Source organism: Podarcis muralis, chromosome 5 (genome assembly GCF_964188315.1).
Source record: "Podarcis muralis chromosome 5, rPodMur119.hap1.1, whole genome shotgun sequence".
Lineage (NCBI taxonomy): Eukaryota > Metazoa > Chordata > Lepidosauria > Squamata > Lacertidae > Podarcis > Podarcis muralis.
Window position 1 is genome coordinate 10,667,599 of NC_135659.1, and position 26,708 is coordinate 10,694,306.

Consider the following 26,708-nt stretch of genomic DNA (forward strand, 5'->3'; position numbering starts at 1 on the left):
GTTGTGGATTCACTTCCCTAAACTTCCCTAAACAGGGCTGCCTTCAGATGTCTTCTAAAAGTCAGATAGTTGCTTATTTCCTTGACATCTGATGGGAGGGCGTTCCACAGGGTGGGCGCCACCACTGAGAAGTCCCTCTACCTGGTTCCCTGTAACCTCACTTCTCTCAGGGAGGGAACCACCAGAAGGTCCTCAGATCTGGACCTCAGTGTCCGAGCTGAATGATGGGGGTGGAGGCGCTCCTTCAGATGCTCTTTGACTGAACTACAGGTGTCCCCCCCCCCCGCACACACAAATTAGTTCCACCAGAACTATTCATTGTTGTGGCCACTTTAGTTGCCTCTGTCTTCCCCCACCTTTGGTTGTTTTGTTTTTTTTGAATAAATTTTTATTAAGTTTTACACAAATATCTCCAATTAACAATTCCCAATTAACATATTTTTCTCTTTTGGACTTCCCTCAGCTTCTCTGACAATCATCCGTATTTGAATTTATTATCTACGCATTCCCAAAATTAATATCGCCTTTTAAGATACCTTTACAAACATATTTGCATTCTTGCAATATTCCTTATTCTTTCACAAAGCTTCTTTAAAACTCACTAGCGTTGTTTGCTCCTCACATACACTTTTCAAATACTCAGAAAATTTTCCCCAATCCTCAATGAACTTGTGATCTCGTTGGTATCTTATTTTTCCAGTTAGTTTGTCCAGTTCTGCATAGTCCGTTAACTTCATTCTCCATTCTTCAAGAGTCGGTAGTTCTTCCTGCTTCCATTTTTGGGCCATTAATATTCTCGCTGCAGTTGTTGCATACTGAAAGAGTTTATGATCCTTTCTATTTATTTCATTTCTTGTTATTCCCAAAAGAAGGGCTTCTGGTTTCTTTACAAAATTATATTTCAACATCTTCTTTAACTCATTATATATCATCTCCCCAAACCCCCTCACTTTCTTGCATTCCCACCACATGTGAAAAAATGTTCCTTCTTGTCTTCCCCCACCTTTGGCATGTTGCCTTCAGAAAGTAGCCCAGAAGGGAATGTGGTTGGAAAAGGTTCTCTTTCTCTGCCATGAGCCTTTGGGTGCACACTGTTTTCCCAACGCTGTTAGATCTTGCCCTAGGGTTGCTTCTTTTGATGTGAGAAATCTCACCCAAGACGCTGGATTTGCATCTTTCAGGATGGAAATGACTGTGTCTTCATCTGTCTGGGAAAAATCCAACCAAGATTAAGCAGATCTGTTCTGCTACTGCTTGGGCAGCTAATGATGTTTGCTCCAAAGCCACTTAAGAAAGCCAGAACGGAGAAGGTGGCTATCCCTTCTTCATTATATTCTGGCTGTTTGGCCGTAATCATAAACATTCAAACCTTCTTCAGTAATTCCCAGGCTGCCTGACTGAGGAGAGCTGCCAATGCGCTGCTGCATGAAGGAAATCCATTAAGCGATTTAAAGGTTCTTTTCAGACCGAAGGAGTGAACCCTCCTCGAGGGGGAGGCAGCCCAGTTTAAGGTAGTGATGTAAAATTTGGGGTTTGGCTTTTGCTGCCCAACTCCCCATGAGACTCCGAGTCCCCTAAGTCTATGCTCGGTCAGAGAAGAATGGATGGAGGCAGGATCCAGCGGAAAGCAAGGCCGATACAGTGGGAACTCTAGTTGCGGACTTAATCCGTTTCGGGATTCCGTTCGCACCCTGAAAAGTCAGCAACTAGAGCACCTCTTCTGCACATGTGCATGGCGCGATCGAGCGTTTCTGCACGTGCGAGAAGCGTGCAGATTGCTTCTGCGCATGCGTGGGCGGTGAACCCAGAAGTAAACACTTCTGGGTTTGCCACGTTTGTAAGCTGAAAGTCCGTAACAAGAGCGCAACGCAACACGAGGTATAACTGTATTTATTTTTCTGTTGCAGCAGAGTTCCCTTCCCTTCTTCCAAGGAGGGTGGAGACCCTGAACAAAAGTGTGCAGGAACCTTTAAGGACTCTGGACATTGCCCAACCCCCTTAGCCAAAGACCACTCCAAAATCATCATACATACATCACAGAAGGAGGCGGTCTACAGCAGAAATCCGGTCTGCCAGGATACCTGATAATGGTCACTGATTGCATTACCTGGGCAGCCTGCCCATTCTTTTGTGATGGTTAATACTTTAGTTCTTGAATCCAGGTCACAGCCTCACCCTATTCATGCACAAATATGCCCTTAAGACCGAATGCATAAGGAAAAAGACAATGGGAAGGCTTTCACCATTTGCATCCCTTACTGCAAATGGGTCATTGGGAGAGTCAAAAGGACTTCAGGATTGCTCTCCTGTACTATTTAAGACACATAGTATATATATTTGGATATGTGTGCATTTATGAGTATCTATTCTATATTTGAGACCTTAAAATTCTTATAACAGTAGCCATGTTCGAAGCACAATCAGAGGACAGTCCAGCTGAAAAATGGCGACGATTAAGAGGGGAGAGCAGGGGGCGCAGGACCCCCCAGAAGTGAGCAATGGACAGCAAGCTGAGCAGGCACAATCCTGACCCCAGTCTTTCCCGCAAGGCTGAGATGTATAGGCTGAGATGTATTTCCCGTTAAAGCACAGTAATAATTTCCAAATCTGCACCTCTGTATAAATTGGCATATACGACTGTTGTGCAGTTCTGTGTCCTCTTTTGACCCCCCCCCCCTTGTTGTTGATGCACTTTCTCAGTTTAGACAATTCATAAGCAGCAACCCTACAGCCTGTTGCATCTATGCAAGACGGAGGGTGATTCTGCTGCAACGGGGGAGATTGAGGTTCCTCTGAGTAACCTGTACATTCTGTATCAGTCTGAATCTTCCTGCCCTGGGATTGCCTCCTTCTGAGGAGGAGTCACATTGCACGATGAAATTCAGAGAGTGGCCTCCTCTGAAGACTGGTAATTTTTATTCTTATACCCTCGGTACTTCAGACTTCAGTTCAGAAACATGTGCCGCATATTTCAGACTTTAAGGGGTCTTTTACCCTGGTAAGTGTGTTTAGGGTTGAAACCTTATTGAAATGGCCCAAGCTCTGTTCTCGCAAGATGCTTTAAAGCACTCTTGCTCCATTCTACATGCTCTGTGCCACATGAATGCGAGAAAAGAGAAAGACAAGAAAGTGAACGTGTGTGCTAAGCTTCTGATAATTCTTTTCTCCTTTCCAAAGCAGATTATCCCATATTGCTAATTCCAAATTTGTTTTGTTCCAATTACCAAGGAAACCCTCTGGCAGATTTTTGTGCTTGGAACCACCCATGGCCTTAAAGGTCTGTTGCAATATTTCACCACTGATGGTATTACAACATAAAACAATATTCTGGGGATCCATTGGGTGTCTGGACCTGCTATTAGACAACTGCTGTACGCTTTTTGCTCTGCATGACCTGCTGCTCCCACCATGTGTCAGGAGCTCCCGGCTGGTTGCCCAGGAAAGTATAAAGACAAGGAAAAGTTTCTTACCGTCCTTTTTAATTCAATATTTACAGAGGGAGACTATAGAACCCAGCCTCTTGGATAATGGTCTTGTACCAAGTGAATCTCCATCCCTCCCCGTCTCTCCCACTCCCTCATTTGTCACTTCTATGGGTGCTGCTACATGCCCTCTGTCTTTGAGCTCTTTGCTCTCCTACTTTTAAGGCTCGCCGGTTTCTGGGAGATGGGCAGGGTTCTGGGATGCTTTCTAATGACAACATGTCAGCCAGCTGCTGCCCTGGTTCTGCCTCCTCCTCTCCCATTATTTTCCAGCTTTCCCTCTTACCTGCCTCTGAGCTGCTACCTCCTTCAAACCCCTGTTATAAATCTATACTGTCTTCCTCTTCCTCCTCCCAGGCGATTTCCACCATTCCTCCTCTGCCCGGTCCCTGACACCAAGCCTCTAAGTGTTTCGTTACCCACTTTGAAAATCTGTTTATTCCAAATGGAAGAGAAAACCTGACGGAATGTAAAGCTGTTTTAATTTTCAATGTATTACATGATCTTTGACATCCATTTTGCAGCCCTGGCTAGGCTGCCCCACAATACTGACTGAGGGAGCCAACTGCCTTTAAGTACCGAGTCAGCTGACTAATGTCCACCAAGGACACTTGCAACTAGCCCATGGCATAATGAGTGTTAAGAGGCCCTCTTTGCAATGGACCCCTTAGTCGCCACATTGGGGTTTGCCACCAAAGGGATAGATTGCCACAAAACCTTTTAGGTTCCTCCAGATAATCTAGTTGCCGTCCCCAGACCCTCACATCACAAAAAGTGAAAATTCTGTGCACAGATTGAAAAATATGAGTGCTAAAACCTGCCTTTGATGGCCAACACACACAAACAAGCGCAAGGGGATATTGTGGAGTGGCGCTCTTCCAAGTCCATTTTATCTTGGCTGTTGTTGCTTCATCACATGCCCAGTTTGCAGCTCCATCTGCATTCTCTGTGCCAACGCAAGTAGGTGCAATTTCACAACGCCGCATGGGCTTGTTTCAAATTTGGCCGTGGCCCACTTGACCTTTGCATCCACCGAGGCAGCTTTGTTGTGTCAGCCAGCTCCGAACCACTGTCATTGCTCCAGTCAATTTGAAGTGGTTCAGAGATACACCAGGCTGCCTTTCTTGTGTTTCTCTCCCCTTCCAGCATCTGGCTAAGAAATGCAGATGGTGCTGAAACTGTTTTAACTTCTGCCGCTACGCAGGGTGTCTCTTACACAAGAGAGGTGGTGGTGCCTCTCTCAGACCCTCTGCCAATTGTCTCCTGTAGATAACAAGACAGCATCATTAATCCTTTATGGGCTTTGACAGCTAAGCCTGAAGATGCTCAGGGTGTTCCTTTTGGCAGGCGATGCAGCTGTTCTTTAACTGCTTCCTGGCATGCCCCAGAATTCTAGCACGGAGGAGAGAACTTAGCAGGGCTCTGCCTGCTTTAAAGAGGAGCTACTGCTGTGCTAGATTGTGGGTTTCCATCTCCAGCTCTTTATTACCCCCTCGGCCACACTGGGTAAGCAGCGGGTGCAATTATATTGTCCTGTCCTTTCTTGTTGCTGCTGCAACTCCCTCTTTCAGCTGTGTTCTGGGAAAGAATGATTCACAACTTTTGCCTCTAGCAGGGTTGGGGAAGTCTCTGGCATATTCGGGTATGTGGAGGGGGGATAGCAGTGTTAACATGGGGAGGCAATTTTAGCCCACCATTAGTGGTCACCCCCCCAAAATTAACCTACCTATTCCAATAATAATAATAATAATAATAATAATAATAATAATAATAATAATAATAATATAGTGTGTTATTTATACCCCGCCCATCTGGCTGGGTTTCCCCAGCTACTCAGGGTGGCTTCCAGCAAAAGATTAAAAATACATTAAAACATCAGTCATTAAAAACTTCCCTAAACAGGGCTGCCTTCATGTCTTCTAAACGTCAGATAGTTATTTATTTCTTTGACATCTGTGGGGAGGGCGTTCCACAGGGCGGGTGCCACTACCAAGAAGGCCCTATGCCTGGTTCCCTGTAACTTGGCTTCTCGCAATGAGGGAACTGCCAGAAGGCCCTCGGAGCTGGACCTTGTGTCCGGGCTGAACAATGGGGATGGAGATGCTCCTTCAGGTATACTGGGCTGGGGCCATTTAGGGCTTTAAAGGCCAGCACCAACACTTTGAATTGTGCTCGGAAACATACTTTGAAACCCTCCCAAACATTCCAAACCCTCCCAATCTGGATCCCCCCAGCCCGACTCCACAAATGGCAGAAAAACAACAACACTTGTTTATCTTCCCTCACAACCCCCCCAAGAATAAACCCCAAATACCTACACCTCCCCTCCTCAGTAGGAGGCTGGGGGATCCCCAACATAGAACTATACTACATCGCCAACCAAAAGTGCCACATTCTAGAAGGTGAGACAAAACAATGGGTACACCTGGAGAGAGACATAATCGAAAATACCTCCACCACAGCATGCCCATTCCTCCCAAACAAGCTAAGGAAAATCCCCACAACACTAAACACGTTCTCACAGGCCATGCTTTAAGCATGGAAGGAAGAAGCAGGTAGACTGTCCCCAACCCCATCCCCACTAACCCCCTGGCACACCACCTACTATTCCACCATGCAGCACAAAGCCTCCAGATAAAAACCTGACAAGCCAAAGGCTGATACCGCCTAGCAGACGTCTACAAAAATAACAAACCCATATTAACACAAGAAGCAATATAAAGTTATGATCACCCCCACCCAACAACCACAACAAATATGAAAAAGTAGACTTGTGTCTCCTTAAAGTCTAACAAACCTATTATAGCATAAGCTTCTATGGAGCATGGTCCACTTCTTTAAATGCATGAGTTACAAGTACAGTGGTACCTCAGGTTACAGACACTTCAGGTTACAGATGCTTCAGGTTACAGACTCCGCTAACCCAGAAATATTACCTCGGGTTAAGAACTTTGCTTCACGATGAGAACAGAAATCGTGCGGTGGCAGTGGGAGGTCCCATTAGCTAAAGTGGTACCTCAGGTTAAGAAAATTTTCAGGTTAAGAATGAACCTCCAGAATGAATTAAGTTCTTAACCCGAGGTACCACTGTATAGGTATGCATGGTGGCTATTTTTGGGCATGGGAATTGTAAACGGTGAGGTCAAAGAGAAATGAATTGCAGAAAATAAAGAGGGAGTAGGAATTATGGAGCTAACAAGGGCAATTGGCAAAACACTTGTTGATAACGCAGACATCCTGGCATAGGCAAGGCAATTGACACAAACAGTTGTGCCGATTCAATTGACAAGTGATAGCGCCCAACTTCTTGATCTGTTGAAATTCAGCAGTTCCCTTTGGCAGTTTCTTTGCAACTGACCTGAAGGTGGTCATTCTTCAGAGTGTCCTGGGTGGTCAAAGTGTTGTGCCACCCCCCTCCCTGCAGTTTTTTTTGAATACTGCAATTCATGGTGTCATCTTTGTTTCTGTTGATTCTTTTCTGTAGAGATGAAACGAGGGACCTGGCTAGCCCTGTGGAACCATGCTTGAAACAAGAACACCCCAACACCACCGTGCTAAAGTGTACTGCTTTGTGGCTGGTAATGCAGCAGGATTAGGTAAAGGGTAAAGGGACCCCTGACCATTAGGTCCAGTCGTGGCCGACTCTGGGGTTGCGGCGCTCATCTCGCTTTATTGGCCAAGGGAGCCGGCGTACAGCTTCCGGGTCATGTGGCCAGCATGACTAAGCCGCTTCTGGCAAACCAGACCAGCACACAGAAATGTCGTTTACTTTCCCACCAGAGTGGTACCTATTTATCTACTTGCACTTTGACGTGTTTTCGAACTGCTAGGTTGGCAGGAGCAGGGACTGAGCAACAGGAGCTCACCCCGTTACGGGGATTCGAACCGCTGACCTTCTGATCGGCAAGTCCTAGGCTCTGTGGTTTAGACCACAGCGCCACCCGTGTCCCAACAGCAGGATTATGGGGGAGTTAAAAACGGCACTGCTCAAATTGTGGGTTGACCCACCTCCCTTATTCCTCCCTCTGCTCCCAGTGGTTGCTTTGGGGAAGAAGGGAGGGTGAGCCTCTGAATGAGCTTTTTCATGATGAAGATGCTGCAAAGGGACATCAGTACAATACGCTTCCTTCCTCACCAGTGGAGCATCCCTAGACATTACCTAATAGACAGTAAAAGTGGTGACAGTGAGACTGGCATATCAGCGTTATCCTTTGGGTTTTGTTCCCCTTGTGCTTTTGGGTGAAGTTAGGAGCCACCCTTGTTTACAATGACTCCTCATTCCGCATGCTAAAATGTGCAGACTGGATGCCTGAAAGATGCACAGGGGTGGGATGTCAAGTTAGCTGATGAGGCTCCTGAGAGCGGTGACATCTCATTCTACCAAAAAGGTTGTGAGGCCTTTGGGGCTGCACGGCCCATCTCTACACTTTGGGAAACAGACTATGGCAGCACCCAGCACCCTCAAACTTCTAAGTAACCTTTCCTGCATTGTGTTGTCTGCCAGGGAATTCCTGGACTGCATTCCACCCACCTGCAGGCACAACCTGGGACTTGAACCAGGAGCCTTCTGGTCTTCATGCAGAGGAGCTAGTTTGGACCCTATGGCTAATCTGGCTTAGTTCCATGGCTTCCTTTGGTGGAAAGCTGCCTTATTGCTCAGAGGAGTCCTGCTAGATTCATGCTCCTTGCTCCTTACTCCATTGCATTAAAAATCTACTCAAATGCCACAAAGAGTCATTCTGTCCCACTTCCTTCCGAAACTTGCTGACTCAATTAACAGTGTTGGCCTTGCAAATGTGCTCAGGTGGGGGAATGAGATCCCACAATACACAAGAACCAAAACAAACGCTGCAGGTAATGGGGAGTTTTGTATCTTGAGGCACAGCACCACCTACTGCTTGAGATACCATCTTGCACCTTTCAACGTTTAAGGTAACTTTGCTACGTCGGAAAGAGTTTGTGTCAGTGAGCAGAGAGGCACCAGTAAGGGAGTAAGCAACTATCGCTGGGAAACGTTAGGAAAATTTTGTTCCAGGTTGCCTGATTTAACTGACCACTTCATCAAACTGAATTTATATGCTCAGTGCTGGAACTCTTTATTGTAGGGTGCTTATTATTTTTTTATAAAGGTTTTGCATCAACAGAGGACCCCACCAGTGTTGGGGCTGTCTATGGAAGCATGGGAGAAAGGGTAGCTCAACTGCTTAGATTGTTGGTTGCAGGTTCGATACCCATATGGGGCAGCAGCATATTCCTGCACTGCAAGGGGTTGAACTAGATCATTGGTTCACAATTAGGGGTCTGTGGAACGCACCCAGGGGGTCTGCGGCCCCATCCTTTGCCTCCCCCAACTAAATTTTTGTCATTTCTGATCATTGGAAGATGACATGCTAATCACCTTATGACTTATTAACGGTGGTGATGATGATGATAAGCTGTATCCAGCTATGTTTAATGGACCTAAACTAGGGCTTTTCCACACTTTTGCTTGACTCATATTTGGATTGTATTGTGTACAGATTATTCCCCTTGCCTATCGTCGTTCTGTGGCTCTGCCTTGCGAAACTCCTGTCTCACCCACGGAATTGAAGCTCACTTAAGCACAAAAACACATCTGATAAGATTCAGTTCAGCTCCCACAGATCCATTTTCTCCCACCCCAAATCCTTGTTAGAAAAGGCTATTGAACTCACTGGGTCACCTCTCTCAGAGAGTTGGAAAATCCTGCCATTCATCAGGTGCAGAAAACATACAGCGGGATGTACAGAGGTGTTTTGTGTGGTTCTGGTGGGAAGAAGGTGTGATCCAGGCCACATAGTCCCTTCGCAAATTCACTGAATCCTGATAGGAGGTTGGTGTGCCATAATCTGTTTATTCCTCCCTCTTGGTAGACAGCTTTCCTCCAGATAACTTAATTGGAGCAGCAAAAGCTGCAGGTGCTGTTGACTTGAAGGAGCCACACACAGTCCCACGATGGAGCAACTTGCTCTATAAATGATAATATATGACATTTCCATTGATAATACTTCTTGCTTGCCCAAATGGGGCAGGGGCAGATTTTGGTGATGTGGTGCGCTGAGTGAGGACAAAATCTGCCCTGTGCCCCTATTTCTTATTTTCACAATCATTCCTTTTGGTATGTGTAGTACTGATGACTGAATACTGCTTTCTGAGTTGAAACTTGCAGAAATGTACTGGGAGCCAATGTAGGTCTTTCAGGAATGGTGTTATATGGTCTCGGCAGCCACTTCCAGTCATCAGTCTAGCTGCCGCCTTCTGGATTAATTGCAGTTTCCTGGTCACTTTCAAAGGTAGCCCCACGTAGAATGCATTGCAGTAGTCCAAGCGGGAGACAACTAGAGCATGCAGTACTCTGGCGAGATGCCAGGGGATTGAACTTGAGCTCTTTTGCATTTGTGGGATGGGGTGGGTGTGTTTGTTCCTGAACCTATGTACAGTGGTACCTCGCAAGACGAATGCCTCGCAAGACAAATAACTCGCTAGACGAAAGGGTTTTTTGTTTTTTGAGCTGCTTCGCAAGACGATTTCCCCTATGGGCTTGCTTCGCAAGACGGAAACGTCTTGCAAGTTTGTTTCCTTTTTCTTAACACCGTTAATACAGTTGTGACTTGACTTCGAGGAGCAACTCATAGAACACGGTGTGGTAGCCTTTTTTGAGGTTTTTAAAGACTTTGGTGATTTTTGAAGCTTTTCCAAAACTTTCCTGACACCGTGCTTCGCAAAATGAAAAAAATCGCTAGACGACAAAACTCACGGAACGAATTAATTTCGTCTTGCGAGGCACCACTGTATGTCCTCTCCTAACCCTTGCAGGCTAGAGAGCAATTCATATGACCCTACTAGAGGAGCTGGGTAATGACTGTGGCATTTCAACCCAACAGGGCCTTGATCCTTGGTTATTTTTCTGCTTTGTACTGATATTTTTTGAGGGACACAATTTATAAAGTGGGCAGCGTCCACTTCCAGTTCTGCAACCTGAATCACCCCCCACTCAAAACAGGTCCCAGAAAGAAGCCTGCTGGTAACTTTTCTTGCCCTTCTGTTCCTTGTCCCTAGAGTGATGTTCTGCAGCGGCGTCCATGATGTTCAGCCTTGGCACGTGCTCTCTCAGCGCTCACATGCTCCCCGAATCAGGCTCTTACCCTCCCGGCGGCAGCCCTGAACTGGACAGCGACTCGCAGAGGTGCATGCTGGCCCTGCCGGAGGAAGAAGCATGGCGGAAGCACCGGCTGGGTTTGATGCAGCCCGCTCAGTCCTGCAGCCTGCTGGAGCCGGAGACCTTGACGGACACGCTCGTCTCGCGCACCACCAGCTTCGATGGCCTCTACGAACTGCACTCCCAGGAGAGGGAATCCAGTTTGGGGTTGGAGGGCGGCAGCACGTTGGACGTGGGGCAGAGTCAGCTCATTCCCGTGAGCCCAGAAGTCATCAAGCGCCGGCGAGGGGGCCTGATTGAACAGCGGGATATCATCAAGGCGCACGAAGCCCACAAGATGCAGAGCACGCCGCAGGCGAGGCGGAAGGAGTGGGAGTAAGTACATGGCCGAGGTCACAGGCTGTTCCTCTTCATCCTCTGAGATTGGCAGGGAAATGGGCTCTTAGTCCCCTCCTTTCTGGAGTGAGATTTGGTGGCGGCTTGGAGCAGGGCCTTCTCAGTACAGTCGTACCTCGGAAGTCGAATGGAATCCGTTCCAGAAGTCCCTTCAACTTCCAAAATGTTTGGAAACTAAGGCGTGGCTTCCTATTGGCTGCAGGAAGCTCCTGCAGCCAATTGGAAGCGCGGAAACCACACCGGACATTTGGGTTCCAAAGAACGTTTGCAAACCGGAACACTCACTTCCAGGTTTGTGGCGTTTGGGAGCCAAAACTTACAAGTGCCAAGGCGTTTGGCTTCCAAGGTACAACTGCACTAGAGCTGGGTGATACCTGGTTTTCAACACCGCGATATATCACCAGCTAAACATTGTGATATATTGATATATCACCAGGGCTTTTTCCCCCCAGCTGGAACTCGTTGGAACTCAGTTCTGGCACCTCTCAGGTGGGCACCATTGCCGTTATAAGAGAACAAGGGAGGTGTTCATGTTGAGTTCTGGCACCTCTTTTTCTAGAAAAAAGTACTGTATATCACAGTCTGAACTGAGGCTGGAGCTATGTAGAAACAATTCATGATTTTCCCCACATTGTGATTTTTGCATAGCACGTACATACACACCTCATGATTCGCAATATATTGCCAGGTTAAAAAGTATGAAACTGATATCATGATACAGAAACAGTTTTCCTGTTTCCCCCCTTTGCAAGTTTGCTGTCTTTACCTCCCACCTCCCAGGCAGCTTCCTTTATCTCTAGCGTCCCTTATCTCTCTCCCTGATCAGCAAACGATCAGCGGCTTTGTTCCAACACCCACTTCCCTCTTAAAAAAAAAAGCATGATCTGCTTTTTGCCCCTGGGCAATTCGGCTCCAGGGACCACACATTCACTCCATAAGACGCACAGACATTTCCCCTTCCTTTTTAGGAAGAAAAAAGTGTGTCTTATGGAGCGAAAAATACAGTAATTCCAACTTGACTGTTTGTATGGGAGAGAGTTCTTTCACCAGTGTGGGCCATCTGGCTTTGCTTGATATCACTGTTGCTACGGAGCCACAATATGTTTATTTAGTATTTGGATTGTTAAGTTCTACTTTTTGTACAGCACATGCCTTACATGCAAATTATCTCCTGTTCATTCCTGGTCAAATTCAGGCAGGGCTGCCCCAAAACCTGGAGTGGCTGTGGCAGTCAGTGTTGATAATAGTGAGCTGGATGAGCCAATGGTCTGACTTGGTTTAAGGCAGCTTCCTGCGTGCTTACCTGATTTTATTGTGTGATGCCTTGCATTTCCAGTAGAAAAGCATGCAATAAATTTTAATAATGGTGATAGCAAGGCTGGAGGGAACAAGAAGTCACTGGAGGACAACTCCTTGTTTTCAGATGATAACCTGCAGCATCGCAGGAGGTTTGACCGTTTGGAGTCTTCCCAACTCTACAGTTCAATGAACTTCTTGACCAATGTGGACATCACATCAAAATGCAACTCTTGTTCGCATCTCCCCACCCAGTCTTCTCTGTCTGCACTCAACCTGGGGTCAATGATCTCGAAAAAAGCTGTGCTAAAAATATGGCAGCTGGACAGCATCCTGAGGGTGAAGTTGAAGCTCCATCCACAGCTTTCTAAGAGCACCAGAAGCTGCCTTCTACTGAATCCAACCCTTGGGCCAGCTAGCTTGGTATATGTTGTCTGCACTGACTGGCAGGGGCTCTCCAGGGATTTCTTAGCCCTACCTGGAGATGCCAAGGGTTGAATCTGCCACTTTTCGCATTGCGAGGGCAGGGCGCAGAATGTTCTGGTGCCCTATGCTCCCATTTTGAAACAAACAAACGAACAAAAAAATGCAAAATGTTTCCCAGGCTGGATGGATTTGAGTTCTGGTCTGATCTAATGCAAGGTTACCAGATGTCCCCGTTACCTGGGGACAGTCCCTGGATTTACAAATCAGTTCCCTGACAAAATCAATCTATTTAGTAGGAAGTTGAAAAGTGTCCCTGGATTCATTGAAAAAAATCTGGTAACCTTAATCTAATGCACTCAACTCTTGGAAGGCTTTGGAGACAGTGCAGCCAGCTTCGTAAGGGAGGGAAGGAGTATTTTACACACACACACACACACACACACACACACACACACACACACACACCAAAATGTTCCTGATCAGGGGTCGTCAGCCACAGCTCTTCAGTCCCCTCATTTCTCCTTTGCCTATCCTCCAATGGGCAGCATGGACAGTCCTCATCGAGCTGCTTTAGTGTTTACACAAACTTAGGACTTACTTTCCTAAATATTGTTGCACCTAAGGCCTTTTGGCCTGCCCAAGCCTATTAATATATCCTGCCTGTGGGGGGTGGCATTCCATTTTGCTTCTATAAGGATCCATATTCAGAGAACTGAGTTTGCCCTTCGTATATAGGATGTTTGCTATAATTCTATAATATCCATAGGATATATTGTATACTAATGTATTGATAATTAATATGCTATAGTTGGGATTGACCCAAGAAGCTCTGTCAGCAGAAGCCTGTGCGGTGTGTGTGTGTGTGTCATACTGTCTGGTGGGCTGAAATGTTCCTAATAGCATGGCATTGAATTCCACCCTATATAATGATTTCTGAAAGTTTACGCTTGAATAAAGTTGTGTTTCATCTGCAGGGGGAAACATACAAGTACCCATGAACCCTGTTTCGTTTTCCCCTGCAGGGCAAATGGCAGCTTTAGTAGAAGGGAGTTCAGTTGGGAAAATGGTGTGTGTAGAAAAAGGGTAAGTGCCCTTCTCTCTCAGCGCCACAACCCTGATTCATAACTGCCCTCCTGGCATCTTCTGTGATTCCAAAAAGGCACACAAGGGATCTTGGTCACAGACCTCCCGTAACCCGAAGTGGGTGGCGGGGTTGGGTTGGGTGCCATTCTCAACTTGGCAGCTTTCTGGGAGGTGGGATTGGCGTGGTCTAAACGCTTTGGTGGGATTGATTCCCCCTCTCGAGAAACCTTTCCGAGGATGCCATGGAATCTGTCTGCTTGCGTTGACGTTAGCTGCCAAGCAAGAGACAGTCTCCATGGCAGCTTTGCCTTGAATAAGTCAAGGCTTGAGCAGAAGGGGGAAAAGAGCCCCCTCTCCCTAATTGCACTGGAGAACAAATAGAGAGAGTTGCTCCTGAACACCCCCCCACACCCCACCCGTCGCCAAGCATTGCTAGGCAACTGGGAACTTGCATTCCTCAACCCCTGGAGACCGTGGCGACTCTTTTAAACAGGGGTTGGGAATATATACATATACACACACACATTAATATTAGACAGAAGCCTTGTGGCTTCGCGTGGCCTCCAGGGCTTTGCAGTTGATCTCAGCACAGCCCTCAACCATAAAGGTCTCCCCTTTCCTGGGGCAGCTCAGCTGCTTCTCCCGAGCAAGACACAGGCAAAAATTCTCTTTGGGCATTTCCTCCCACTGGCAGCTGGGGAATGGTAGGACAGAATGCTGGGAGCTCAGCCCACACTTGAGTAGGACCCTGGTAGAGACACATGCCCGACTGGCATGTTCTCTCCCTCCTGGTCTTTCGTTCAGGAGCTTCAAAAGCTATCTTCAGCCCAAACATCACAGCGACGTCAGCCAACGCCGGCACACTTAGGGATCGGCAGAGTTTGCGCATCATGCGTGACAGACCTCAGCAACTCAGCATTTTGGCTAAACTACTTTATTTACATATAAACACACGCGGAGCACTGCAACATGGCTCCCTCTCTCTCTAGCGTCAGACAGCAAAGAGAGAAAGAACAAAGGACAATAGTCCCACTTCGCGGAACACAGGAACACAAACATCCTGTCTCCGTCACTTCCCACTCTGTGGAGACAAAACATATACCGTCATGTGAAAGACAACAATCCCATGACTGCAGTCATGGAGCAGGAATTCTAACAAGGCACTCAGTGAAGCTAGAGCCAGTGACATAACAGCAGCAGCAGCAGCAGCAGCAGCAGCATCAACGACACCTTATTATTTATACCCCACCCAGCTGGCTGGGTTCCCCTAGCCACTCTGGGCGGTTTACAACACACACAGAATGGTAAAACATTAGGCATTAAAAATTTCCCGATATAGGGTTGCCTTCAGAAGTCTTCTAAAAGTCAGATAGTTGTTTATTTCCTTGACATCTGATGGGAGGGTGTTCCACGGGGTGGGCGCCACTGCCGAGAAGGCCCTCTGTCTGGTTCTCTGTAACTTTGCTTCTTGCAGTGAAGGAATCACCAGAAGGCCCTTGGTGTTGGATCTCAGTGCTGAACAATGGGGGGTGGAGATGCTCCTTCAGGTATACTGGGCTGAGGCTGTTTAGGGATTTAAGGGTCAGCACCAACACTTTGAATTGTGCTCGGAAACGTACTGGGAGCCAATGTAGGTCTTTCAGGGCTGGTGTTATATGATCTCAGTGGCCACTCCCAGTCCCCAGTCTAGCTGCTGCATTCTGGATTAGTTGCAGTTTCCGCGTCACCTTCAAAGGTAGCTCCACGTAGAGTGCATTGTAGTAGTCCAAGTGGGAGATAACTAGAGCATGCACCACTCTGGCGAGACAGTCCGTGGGCAGGTAGGGTCTCAGCCTGCAGATAAGATGCAGCTGGTACAACTGCCCTGGACACAGAATTGTCCTGCGCTTTCATGGACAGCTGTGAGTCCAAAATGACTTCCTAATCCTTCATGTTGGGCAGAGCTGCCCCAACTGGATATGACAAGGCAGGCAGGCAGGTAAGGGCAGGATGAAGTTGTCAGGGCCTTGCTTCATTTTGGAGTAAATGAGACCGGCCCCCAAGGCTTCCTTTTCAAGTGGCAGTATAACCGTTCTGCTCCTTTGCCACCTCAGCTGCTTGGTCTTGTGCTGGATTCAAGACACCATCAAATGGTAGAGATCAGCTGTCAGGGAAAGGGCTTGGCCAAAGTGTCAATTGTAGAGCTGACTTAATTCCTCCCTGCAAAACAAAAGGTCTGGAAATTTTTCACTGCACATTTTGAAGTCGAGTGTTCTCCAGCCATTTTCTGGAGGCTCAAATATTATCCAAACACCGGTTCTCTGTTTTTTTAAAATGCCCACCGATGTTTGATTTCACTATGTCAATATTTTGACTGGTGCTACTTGTCGGCATTGGCTGGTTGGCCTGCAATGTTGATTAGCGTTTTACAGAACTAGCAACTGAGGGTGTAAGGCAGAGGTTGGGGAGGAACACTTTTCACATATCTGTGCCTGCCAAGATGGCTCCCTGCACCTGCCTTGAATTCCTTGCAGATTGCAAAGAAATCTAGTGGCATGATGGAGTGCGCAGTCAGTTCACACAGGGTGCAGGGTTGGGCTTTGCCGAGAAGGTAACCTAGAACACTCCTCCCCTCAAATTCTCCTGTGGCTGCACTTTGCAAAGGACATGGCTGGAGGGCATGTAATTCTCATCACCAATTTCCTATCTCTAGATTTTTCGGAATTCATTTTTACTTAATTGGTGCAGGTTGTTTTATCCCTTCCTCATCAAAAATTGTTTAATTGGGGCATTCCTGACCAAGTTAGTAAAGTCCTGTTTTCTAAGAGTTGTTGTTTAGTTGTTTAGTCATGTCCGACTTTTTTTTTTTTTTAAATAATATTTATTAAAATTTTCAAAAGTACAGAAAGTAAAGATTAAAGTACGTTCAAAGCCTTATTTTCATACATCTACTTTCCGGGACTCCCCCCTTCCCCCACCCCTACCATATTCCCCTTTCATATTGTTGGCTCCACAAGTTCTCAGTTCTAATTAAAACTTAATTTGTTTAAACCATTATTCAAATTTAAATTTAAATTTATACAATCCTCATATTGAAAGACAAATGTTCTCTCCCCAAGGCCCACCCCATTTCCATTCCACAATTTCCCCTTTTTTTTTAATGATAAAAACACCCCACATGATAGAAATATAAGAAATAAGAAAATAAAAAGTATAGTAGATGAAAAGAAACCAATTCAGAAAAAAGTTGACAAGCCTTTGGATTCTAGTTCTCCCCCCGCTGTCCCCGGTTTAATTTCCCTCTGATCACCAATCCATGTTGTCTGCCTGGAATTGTTAAAATCCATAAATCCCATTTTTCCTCCAACTCCTTGCTGGCTTTTCTTTTTATAATTATTCTTAAAGTTATTTTTAAACCATTTAGCTTCAAATCTTTAATAGGCCTCCCCCCATTGTTCTTTCCAAGTTGTAGTCCAGTTTCCTCTTGTTCTGCTTGTTTCCTCTTGTTCTGCTGCTAGTTTCCTCTTGTTCTGCTGCTAAAACGTTCTTGTTCAGAAATTTAGTAAGTCTGCAGGGATTATTGTTATTCAGGAACAAAAACTTGCGTTCAGTCCCTCTTCAATAGAAAGTTCTATTGTCTCTTTTAGCTGAACACCCTGTAGACACAATATTGCAGCTTTCCCAGAAGATAACCAGTCCTGTAGAATTCCGATGGTATTTTTCCACTCACGACCTTCTTTGTAATGTCCTGAAACTCCTCTAGGGGGATTGTTGTAACTTTGTTTTCTCTAGTCCAAAAGTCCGATTGTTATCCATGTTTTCGCCATTTTGTATCCAAGTTTTAACGGATTGTAAAAAATTTGTAACAAAATTAACCAGCAAAGTCCTCATAATAAAGTCCTCTTTGTATTTCCGACTTTGACAGCTACTTTGACAGCTGTCAAAATCTCCTTCGCTTTTCGCCAGGCTCCCTCCTTAATCACCCCGGTTCCCAGGGGGGGGGGTTACGTTTTCCTTCTCCCTCAATTCTTCCTCCAGCACAGTTCTTGTAGTTTCCCATCGTGGAATTCTTAGTTTAATACAATTCTTTTGGACCTTGGTTTCCCAGTCCTTGTTTTGGAAGGTTTACAATAGGGAGGAGGACTGACTTCCTTTTTGGATCCCCCCCCCCCCCCCCCCGATCGTATCAAATCCGAAAAAAATTTCTTTTTTTCTCCTTTTAAACCCGGTTTCCAAATTACTCACGGGTTGTTGTTGAAAGTCCGAATTTTCAATGGAAGAAGTCAGCGCTCTCCGCCGGATGGCATGCGGCTTTGCTCGGCAGGGATAGCGAAGGACTCAAAGCACCACGCCTCTCCCCGGCACCCGATCCGTAGCCTTTAAAAAGGCTCCTTCACGAGTCGGGAGGGCGCTAGCGGTGCCAGCCGAGTCTCCATGTCCACGGCCTCTGTGGCCGTGGTTTTTAAGGGTCCCCGCATCGCCGGTGCGGTAGGACCCAGCCCCTGCCGAGCAGGCTCCCTCCGGAGCTCGGAGGGAGTCCGCCATTCGGCGATGGCGCCAACCCGGAAGTCCCCATGTCCAACTCTTTGTGACCCCATGGACCAGAGCACGCCAGGCACTCCTGTCTTCCGCTGCCTTCCGCAATTTAGTCAAACTCATGTTTGTTGCTTTGAGAACACTGTCCAACCATCTCGTCCTCTGTCATCCCCTTCTCCTTGTGCCCTCAATCTTTCCCAACATCAGGATCTTTTCCAGGGAGTCTTCTCATGAGGTGGCCAAAGTATTGGAGCCTCAGCTTCACGATCTGTCCTTCCAGTGAGCACTCAGGGCTGATTTCCTCAAGAATGGATGTGTTTGATCTTCTTGCAGTCCATGGGACTCTCAAGAGTCTCCTCCAGCACCAGAATTCAAAAGCATCAATTCTTTGGCGATCAGCCTTCTTCATGGTCCAGCTCTCACTTCCATACATCACTACTGGGAAAACCGTAGCTTTAACTATACGGACCTTTGTCGGCAACGTGATGTCTCTGCTTTTTAAGATGCTGTCTAGGTTTGTCATCGCCTTTCTCCCAAGAATCAGGCGTATTTTGATTTTGGGACTGCTGTCACCATCTGCAGTGATAGAAGGGGTAAATGTTTTTAATATCCCTCCTTGTCCTGGTGTCATCCTTTACTTGAGGGCTGTTAAGTCATGTGCAGAGCCTCCACGAGGACTTTGGGAGGATCAAAGTGCAAAAAACCCCATAATTCTAGTTATTGTACCAAAAATGTTTAAACCAGTACTTTTTGAGTGTGGGTTGAATCATTCAGTTTCTGAATACCTTAATATTTGGATGTTACTATGTGATAGTAATGGGACGCGGGTGGCGCTGTGGGTAAAAGCCTCAGCGCCTAGGGCTTGCTGATCGAAAGGTCGGCGGTTCGAATCCCCGTGGCGGGGTGCGCTCCCGTTGCTCGGTCCCAGCGCCTGCCAACCTAGCAGTTCGAAAGCACCCCCGGGTGCAAGTAGATAAATAGGGACCGCTTACTAGCGGGAAGGTAAACGGCGTTTCCGTGTGCAGCTCTGGCTCGCCAGAGCAGCGATGTCACGCTGGCCATGTCACCCGGAAGTGTCTTCGGACAGCGCTGGCCCCCGGCCTCTTGAGTGAGATGGGCGCACAACCCTAGAGTCTGTCAAGACTGGCTCGTACAGGCAGGGGTACCTTTACCTTTACCTTTATGTGATAGTAGCAGCTCCTTATAGTGTAATTATTGTACTAGGAGGTGGATTGGCCCTGTGCCTCTTAGCCCAGCCAGGATTGGGCTGCAGGAAGAGCTGGGAAAAGCTCCTGCCATACTGGCTTTAGCTTTGTGTTGGAGACCTGCAATTCACATGCTGATAACTGTGCTCTTGGCCAGTGGGAAAGGACTACTGCTCTGTGATAGAGCCCTCTGCACACAGAAGGTCCCAGTTGCCCCATATCAAATCCTGGAGATCTTGCTTTGAAACAAGATTCAATGGCAAAAAGACATCAAGGAGCTGGAGGGTGGGGAGCAGCAGTTTACCCCACTCTGGCTATAGTGGAAATCTCTCTTCTTCCTTCCACCTGATTTGGTGTCTGGTTGTGGGGCTGCTCACAAATCAAGACTGATCCCATAGCCGTGGTGGTGCTTCTGTAACGCATTGTTTTTTGGGGGTCTCTTTCTTCATAAAGCCTTGAGGGCCTCTTAAAACAATATAGGTTTTAGGTGTATAGCTAAATAGAAAAAGTGCACCAGATACAGGTTTGCAGACATAGGCAAGAACTGGCTGTAGCTCCATACTATCTGTAACATAAATACCATATACAGTACTTGGGGCAAATTCAGGTTTGCCTCTGGGATGTGGGTGATGCTTTGGTCTAAACTGCAGAGCCTAGGGCTTGCCGATCAGAAAGTCGGCGGTTTGAATCCCCGTGACGGGGTGAGCTCCCGTTGCTTGGTCCCTGCTAGCAGTTTAAAAGCACATCAAAGTGCAAGTAGATAAATAGGTAGCGCTCCGGTGGGTAAACTGTGTTTCCGTTCCCCGCTCTAGTTCGCCATTAGTCATGCTGGCCACATGACCTGGAAGCTGTCTGCAGACAAAGGCCGGCTCCCTTGGCCTATAGAGCAAGAGGAGCGCCGCAACTCCAGAGTCGTCCGCGACTGGACTTAACAGTCAGGGCTACCTTTACCTTTACCTTTAATATGTGAAGTGGACCTCAGTGAAAAGCAAACTGAGTTGCTCGTCTTCCTCTTTCAAGCTCATTATATTTATATATGTAATTGGCATTGTTTTACTTCCCAGGTTTAAGCCTCTCCTTACCCTTTGGCACTAGAAAAAGTGCAATGTGACTTTGGGCACAAGATAGATATGAAATGGAATTGAGCAAGCTTCACGAGCAAGATCAGTGCCTTATTACTGGCAGTGAGCCAGGTGTGTGTGTGTGTGTGTCCGCGTCTCAAATTAATAAATAATTGGCAGGCAGAAGACAGAGGAAAGGGGGTCACTCATTAATATGCAGCTTAATCCCTACAGTGGCTGTTTCTCTAATTAACACCCTGTCGTCCTGTTTGATACTAATGAGATCTATCAACTGTCTTTGCTGCCTGATCGGGGCATCGGTTTTGGTTGGATGTGAGATCCATCTGTGCATCTCTATGGCATGGAAAATGCAGAACTGAAGAACTTGTGATCCACTGACATGATCGTGACTCACCAGGCAAGACATAGCAGGCCCACCAAATATTCAGAAAGTCAGCTTTTGTTGCCATATTTGGTACATGTGTGGGGGAGGGATATTGTGGTATGTGAGTGACAAACACAATACGTGGCTGATGAGCGGCACTTGGCTTGGGGGCTCACCGACTTTGCTGGCCAACTCAAAGATGTGCCTTTGAGAAGAGCTCCTTCATCTTGTGTGCAGAAAGGGCAGAGGAGAAGCTTAATCACGATGGTGCTTCACAGGCCACCCGCTGTCTCCAATGCCCTGGAATGGCTTGATTTGTTCCTGAGTGAAGTTTCGGGATTGTTGCATAGGAAGCTGTCTTGTCAGGCCATCAAAGCCCTACACCAGGATTTTGCAAACTTGGGTCTCCAGCTTATTTTGGACTACAACTCACATCACCCCTAGCTAGCAGGACCAGTGGCCAGAGATGATGGGAATTGTCCAAAAACAGCTGGAGACCCAAGTTTGGGAAACCCTGGAGAGCTGATTTCAGACATGGGTCTCTCCCAATCCAACATGGAAGTGCCAGGAATGAACTGGGGACCATTTGTATGCAAAGCAGGAATTTCAGTCCCTACCACTGAGCAAAGGCCCTTTCAGGTTTTGTAGGGGATGGAGGAGGAGCAAAGGGAATTAAATAGAACCAATGCACTGTGGAGGAAATAAGGCTTGATTTTGAGGGGCTGGGGGTTAAGCGGTTGGCAGCAGTGCATGGTGAAGCAACAAATACCTGATAATGGAACACTCTGCTTGAAAGACCATTTCTGCCTCAGTTAAAATGGATCTTTTTTCTAGATGCATGTGAAACTTAGGGACGCGGGTGGCGCTGTGGGTTAAACCACAGAACCTAGGACTTGCCGATCAAAAGGTTGGTGGTTTGAATCCCCGTGACGGTGTGAGCTCCCGTTGCTCGGTCCCTGCTCCTGCCAACCTAGCAGTTCGAAAGCACATCAAAGTGTGATAAATAGGTACCGCTCCGGCGGGAAGGTAAACAGTGTTTCCGTGTGCTGCTCTGGATCGCCAGAAGCGGCTTAGTCATGCTGGCCACATGATCCAGAAGCTGTACGCCGGCTCCCTCGGCCAATAAAGCAAGATGAGCGCCGCAACCCCAGAGTCAGTCATGACTGGACCTAATGGTCAGGGGTCCCTTTACCTTTACCTATGTGAAACTTAGAAGATAAATTCCACAAAGAAAATGGCCAGTCTGAGCCAGGGTTGCCTAGAATTTCTAGCTCTCCAGACACATTATGGAGGTTGCATTCAGGTGGGAATGAAAGTTCACCAAATGCCTAGAGGTCTCACTAGGCCTTCCCAGAGTCATAAAAATCTGTTGCCAGGGCTTATAGGGCTCTAGACGGGCTGTAGCCTGCATAGCATGGGGCAGGTTTTTCTCTGCATCCCTACAGAATCAGTGCTTCATCTGCCATAAGGACGGCCATTTTGTAACTTTCAGGATCAGTTCTGCGAAAAGCTGTACCATTTGTGACAAGGATGTTACCTGTTCATGACAGCAACATGCCCGTTTATACTAACTGCATGCAAAAAGAATGTAAAGGCTAGCTATGGCTCTTCCGCTGGTGATAAGTTTATTTGTCTGGCCTTCGAGGCTGAAGATGCTTCCCACGCCATGTATAAACATTTGGTTTTTTTAAAAAATTACATTAATCGTGAGCAATTAGCTTTTCTGAAGTATTGGCCTAGATACCTGTCAACTTCAGTTGCTCCATCTGTTCCAAAAAGCAAGTGATTGGCTTAAAAGGAATAATATTTAAAAATAGATTCACATGTGTACACACATTCAGCTTGCTTACACACACCACACTCTCTACATCAGTGTAAGCCCACACAATGTTGTGTTCTTGCAGCATTGGATTATCGTGTTCAATCCTGTCGATTCTCCTGAATCTCTCAGTGGCTTTAGAGACCATTGGCCCCAAAGTATCCTAATGGAGTTGGGGCCATCAATTTATGGCAGGTTCGCTCCTATCTACAGGTTCCAGACTGTAATATTGACAGTTGATCTACAGGGTGCCACAGAGTACAATTTTGTCCCCAGTGCTATGTAATATCTATATAAAGTCCCTGTGGGCAGTCATTAGGATATCTGGGGCAATGTGTCTCCCGTATGCTGCAGACATCCAGCTCTATTTCTCTTTAACACCTGAAACAGGAGAAGCTGTGCGTTTCCTAAACTGGTACTTTGGATGCAGTCATGTTCTGGATAAGGGCTAATAAACTTCAGCAGAATTGTGACCAGATTGAGACCCTTGGGAAGGGCAGTTCCCAGGTCCAGGAATTGCACTGTGTGCAAGATCAAATTGGGCTGCACTCCCTTGGAAGGAATAGTTGCATAATTTGGGGGTGTTCATAGATCTATCACTGTCATGACAGGAGTGAGCCAGCAGTAAATCACACCAAGAAAGTGGAGTTAACTCTTTATTAGCAAAACCAGGGTCTGCACAGGAGTGTCAGGTCTAATGAGCACAGCAACTCATCTCCCATGAAGTGCTGGATATTTTCGTGTATAACACTCCCCCGTTTATAAGACGACCCTATTTTTTGAGACTCCAAATTAAGGAAATGGGGGGAGATTTCCCATAGTTGTTGAGCTCAGCCGCCTGACCACCGCTGTCAATCACATGCCTCGACAAAACCGCAAATCGTCTGCCAGCCACCGCCAAACCCCTGCCCAATTGCTGCCGCAGCAGCCAATCACCGGCAGGCCTTGCCACAGCCACCCGCTGAAAATCTCCTGCTTGCGGCTGCCACCAATCACCCGTCCCCCCTCTGCACTATCCGTGTAGAAGACGACCCCCAATTTTTAACATTTTTTAACAATAAAAAAATTGTCTTATATATGGAACAATACCGTAGTTGCTGAGACTGAAGGTACCCACCTGTCAGGGGACTGCCATTGGAACAGGGGAGGGAGGCAGGGGAGCCGTTGGAATACAGAGAGCCTCCGAAGCTCCTGAGAAGAAGTTTCTCTTCCAGCAGTGGGAAAAGCTACACCTCCAGAGGAGAAGAGAGGGAAGGGGCCAGCCTAGTCAGGAAAGGGCTCGAGGAGGCTGCTGAGAGCCCCAGCGCCTCACCTCGCTGGGCTGGGCAGGAGGGACACATGCCCCTTCCATCGCCCAGCTTGCACAGAGGGGTGAAACACAAAGAGGGGAGGCGGAGGCTTGGGGTACCAAAGTTCTTATGCTGGGGGAGAAGCCGGAAGGGGCCACTCCCGGATTCTGCAAGTGACTAAGACGGACATGAACTTTGTTGATCTGCACTTTAAATAGGTAATGTAAAGGTACCCCTGCCCATACGGGCCAGTAGTGTCCGACTCTAGGGTTGTGCGCCCATCTCACTTAAGAGGTTGGGGGCAGCGCTGTCTGGAGACACATCCGGGTCACGTGGCCAGCATGACGAAGCTGCTCTGGCGAGCCAGCACCAGCGCAGCACACGGAAACGCCATTTACCTTCCCGCTAGAAAGCGGTACCTATTTATCTACTTACACTTAGGGGTGCTTTCGAACTGCTAGGTGGGCAGGAGCTGGGACCGAACAGCGGGAGCTCACCCCGCCGCGGGGATTCAAACCGCCGACCATACGATCGGCAAGCCCTAGGCGCTGAGGTTTTACCCACAGCGCCACCCGCGTCCCTATAGTTTGCACAATAAAACCTGTAAAAGGCAGGTTGGAGTCCTGCCTGTTTACTCACAAGCAACCACCAACAGCATGTGACACCGCCTCTCCGCAGCAGCCTAAGTCCCATCCTCTCCAGTGTTTCCCACAGCAACTTGCACCTGCATGAAGCTAACTTCTCCTCTGCCCTTTTCACGACTCTCCTAGTTCTGGGAGACCAGAGGGAAGGGGAGCTTGTAGCAGCAGGAGGGGGAGACATCCGTGTCTCTTCGCCAGCTGGAGTCATCTCTCATCTTGGTCTCCCTCCTCTCCTGCTTCAACTTCTGCCTCTGATTTTGGACTTCTCTCTCCCAGCTCACTAAGCCCTATTTCCTCTTCAGATTCCAACACCTCCTCCTCCTAGTCTTCTGCCTCTTCTCCCTCTGACCACTTATCCCTGGTCTCTGGGCCTTCTTCCCTTGAGGTGTCCCCAGCTGGCTCCTCCCACTGTTCCCCTGCATCCGTGATGTGTTACTCCAAGCCCAAATGAGCTCAGTGGCTCAGAGCACCTTGATGCCTGCACCCACCTTTACAATTAAGTATGTATCCCCATAGAAACTCAGGAAGCTGCCTAATAACAGATCAACTATTTGCCCATCTAGTCCTGAGCTTTCCACTTCCACCCGCAGCAGCTACTCCTGTGTCTCAAGCAGAGCTGTCTTTCACATCACCTGCTATCTGATCCTTTTAAGTGGAGCCAGAGGCGGAGCTAGCTGCTCCGGCACCCAGAGCGGTGCACATGCTGTGCACCTGGGGGTGGGATGTTAGAATTCCTGCTCCATGATTGCAGTCATGGGATTGTTGTCTATCACATGGCGGTGTATGTTTTGACTCCACAGAGTGGGAAGGGATGGAGACAGGATGTTTGTGTTACTGTGTTCCGTGAAGTGGGACTATTGGCCTTTGTTCTTTTTCTCTTTGCTGTCTGATGCTAGAGAGGGAGTCATGTTGCAGTGCTCCATGTGTGTTTATAAGTAAATAAAGTAGATTAGCCAAAATGCTGAGTTGCTGAGGTCTGTTACGCATAATGCGCAAACTCTGTGACTCCCTAAGTGTTCTGATGTCTGTTGGCATTGGTTGCTGTGATGTTTGGGCTGAAGAAAGCTTTTGAAGCTCCTAAACGATTGACCAGGAGGGAGTGAACATGCCAGTCGGGCATGTGTCTCTGCCAGGGTCCTACTCAAGTGTAGGACGAGCTCCTGACAGGGGCTAGCCACCCATGAGGTTGGGGCTAGCTGCCCGTTGGGTGGGGCAAGCATCCCAGGGGAGTTCCGCCTGTGGCGAGCGTCCCAGGGGGGCAGCACAGTGGTGTCACCCCCCAAGGGTTGGGGGGTGGAGCTGCCAGGAACTGAACACGGGCTCTTCCACATTCAGAATTATGTGTTCTGCTTCTGAACTATAGACCCGCTCTCTGCCCCGGAGTGATGAGAACGCACACCTCTGAAAGTGCATCCACACAATTCATCACTTGTTGGTTGCAGCACTGTTGAGTGGCAGTTTCTTCACATGAAACAGCCACTGTAGATCAAGCACCACCAAGGATAGTTTCATATTCCGTAATGTGTGAAATAAAATACTTTTCTTGGGGACAGTTTACATGTTCTGCTATCATTCCTTGAGGGATAAGACACTGGGGGGTGAATATGCATAAATCTTCATCATAAACAGCAAAGAGTCTTGTGACACCTTTAAGGACTAATAACTCTGTTATGGCAAAAGCATTCATGGACTGCAGTCCATTTCACCAGATGTATGAAGTGTCATCCTTGGTTTATAGGGGTGAGACTGTAAAAACACTTTTTGTTGCCTTTGCTACAAAAGACAAAGCACAGCCAATCCTGCTGAAAAAATCGTCATAGTTTTGCTAATGGAGTTCACAGCCAATATGTTTTTAAATACAGTCACACTTTACCTTTTTAGGTGCCTGGCATTTAAATTGCCTTTGCTATATCCAAAGAGATATATAAAGATG

General features: G+C 47.4%; 1 protein-coding gene across 1 annotated transcript in view; it reads left to right on the plus strand.

Annotated features, from left to right (window-relative positions):
* Window positions 1–26,708, plus strand: part of CACNA1E (calcium voltage-gated channel subunit alpha1 E) — a 471,774-nt gene that overhangs the window by 83,823 nt on the left and 361,243 nt on the right. Inside the window, exon 2 of the mRNA XM_077928105.1 lies at window positions 10,560–11,034. Within this exon, the coding sequence (XP_077784231.1) occupies window positions 10,583–11,034 (452 nt within the window). The 5' untranslated portion in view covers window positions 10,560–10,582. The remainder of the gene's footprint in view (window positions 1–10,559; window positions 11,035–26,708) is intronic.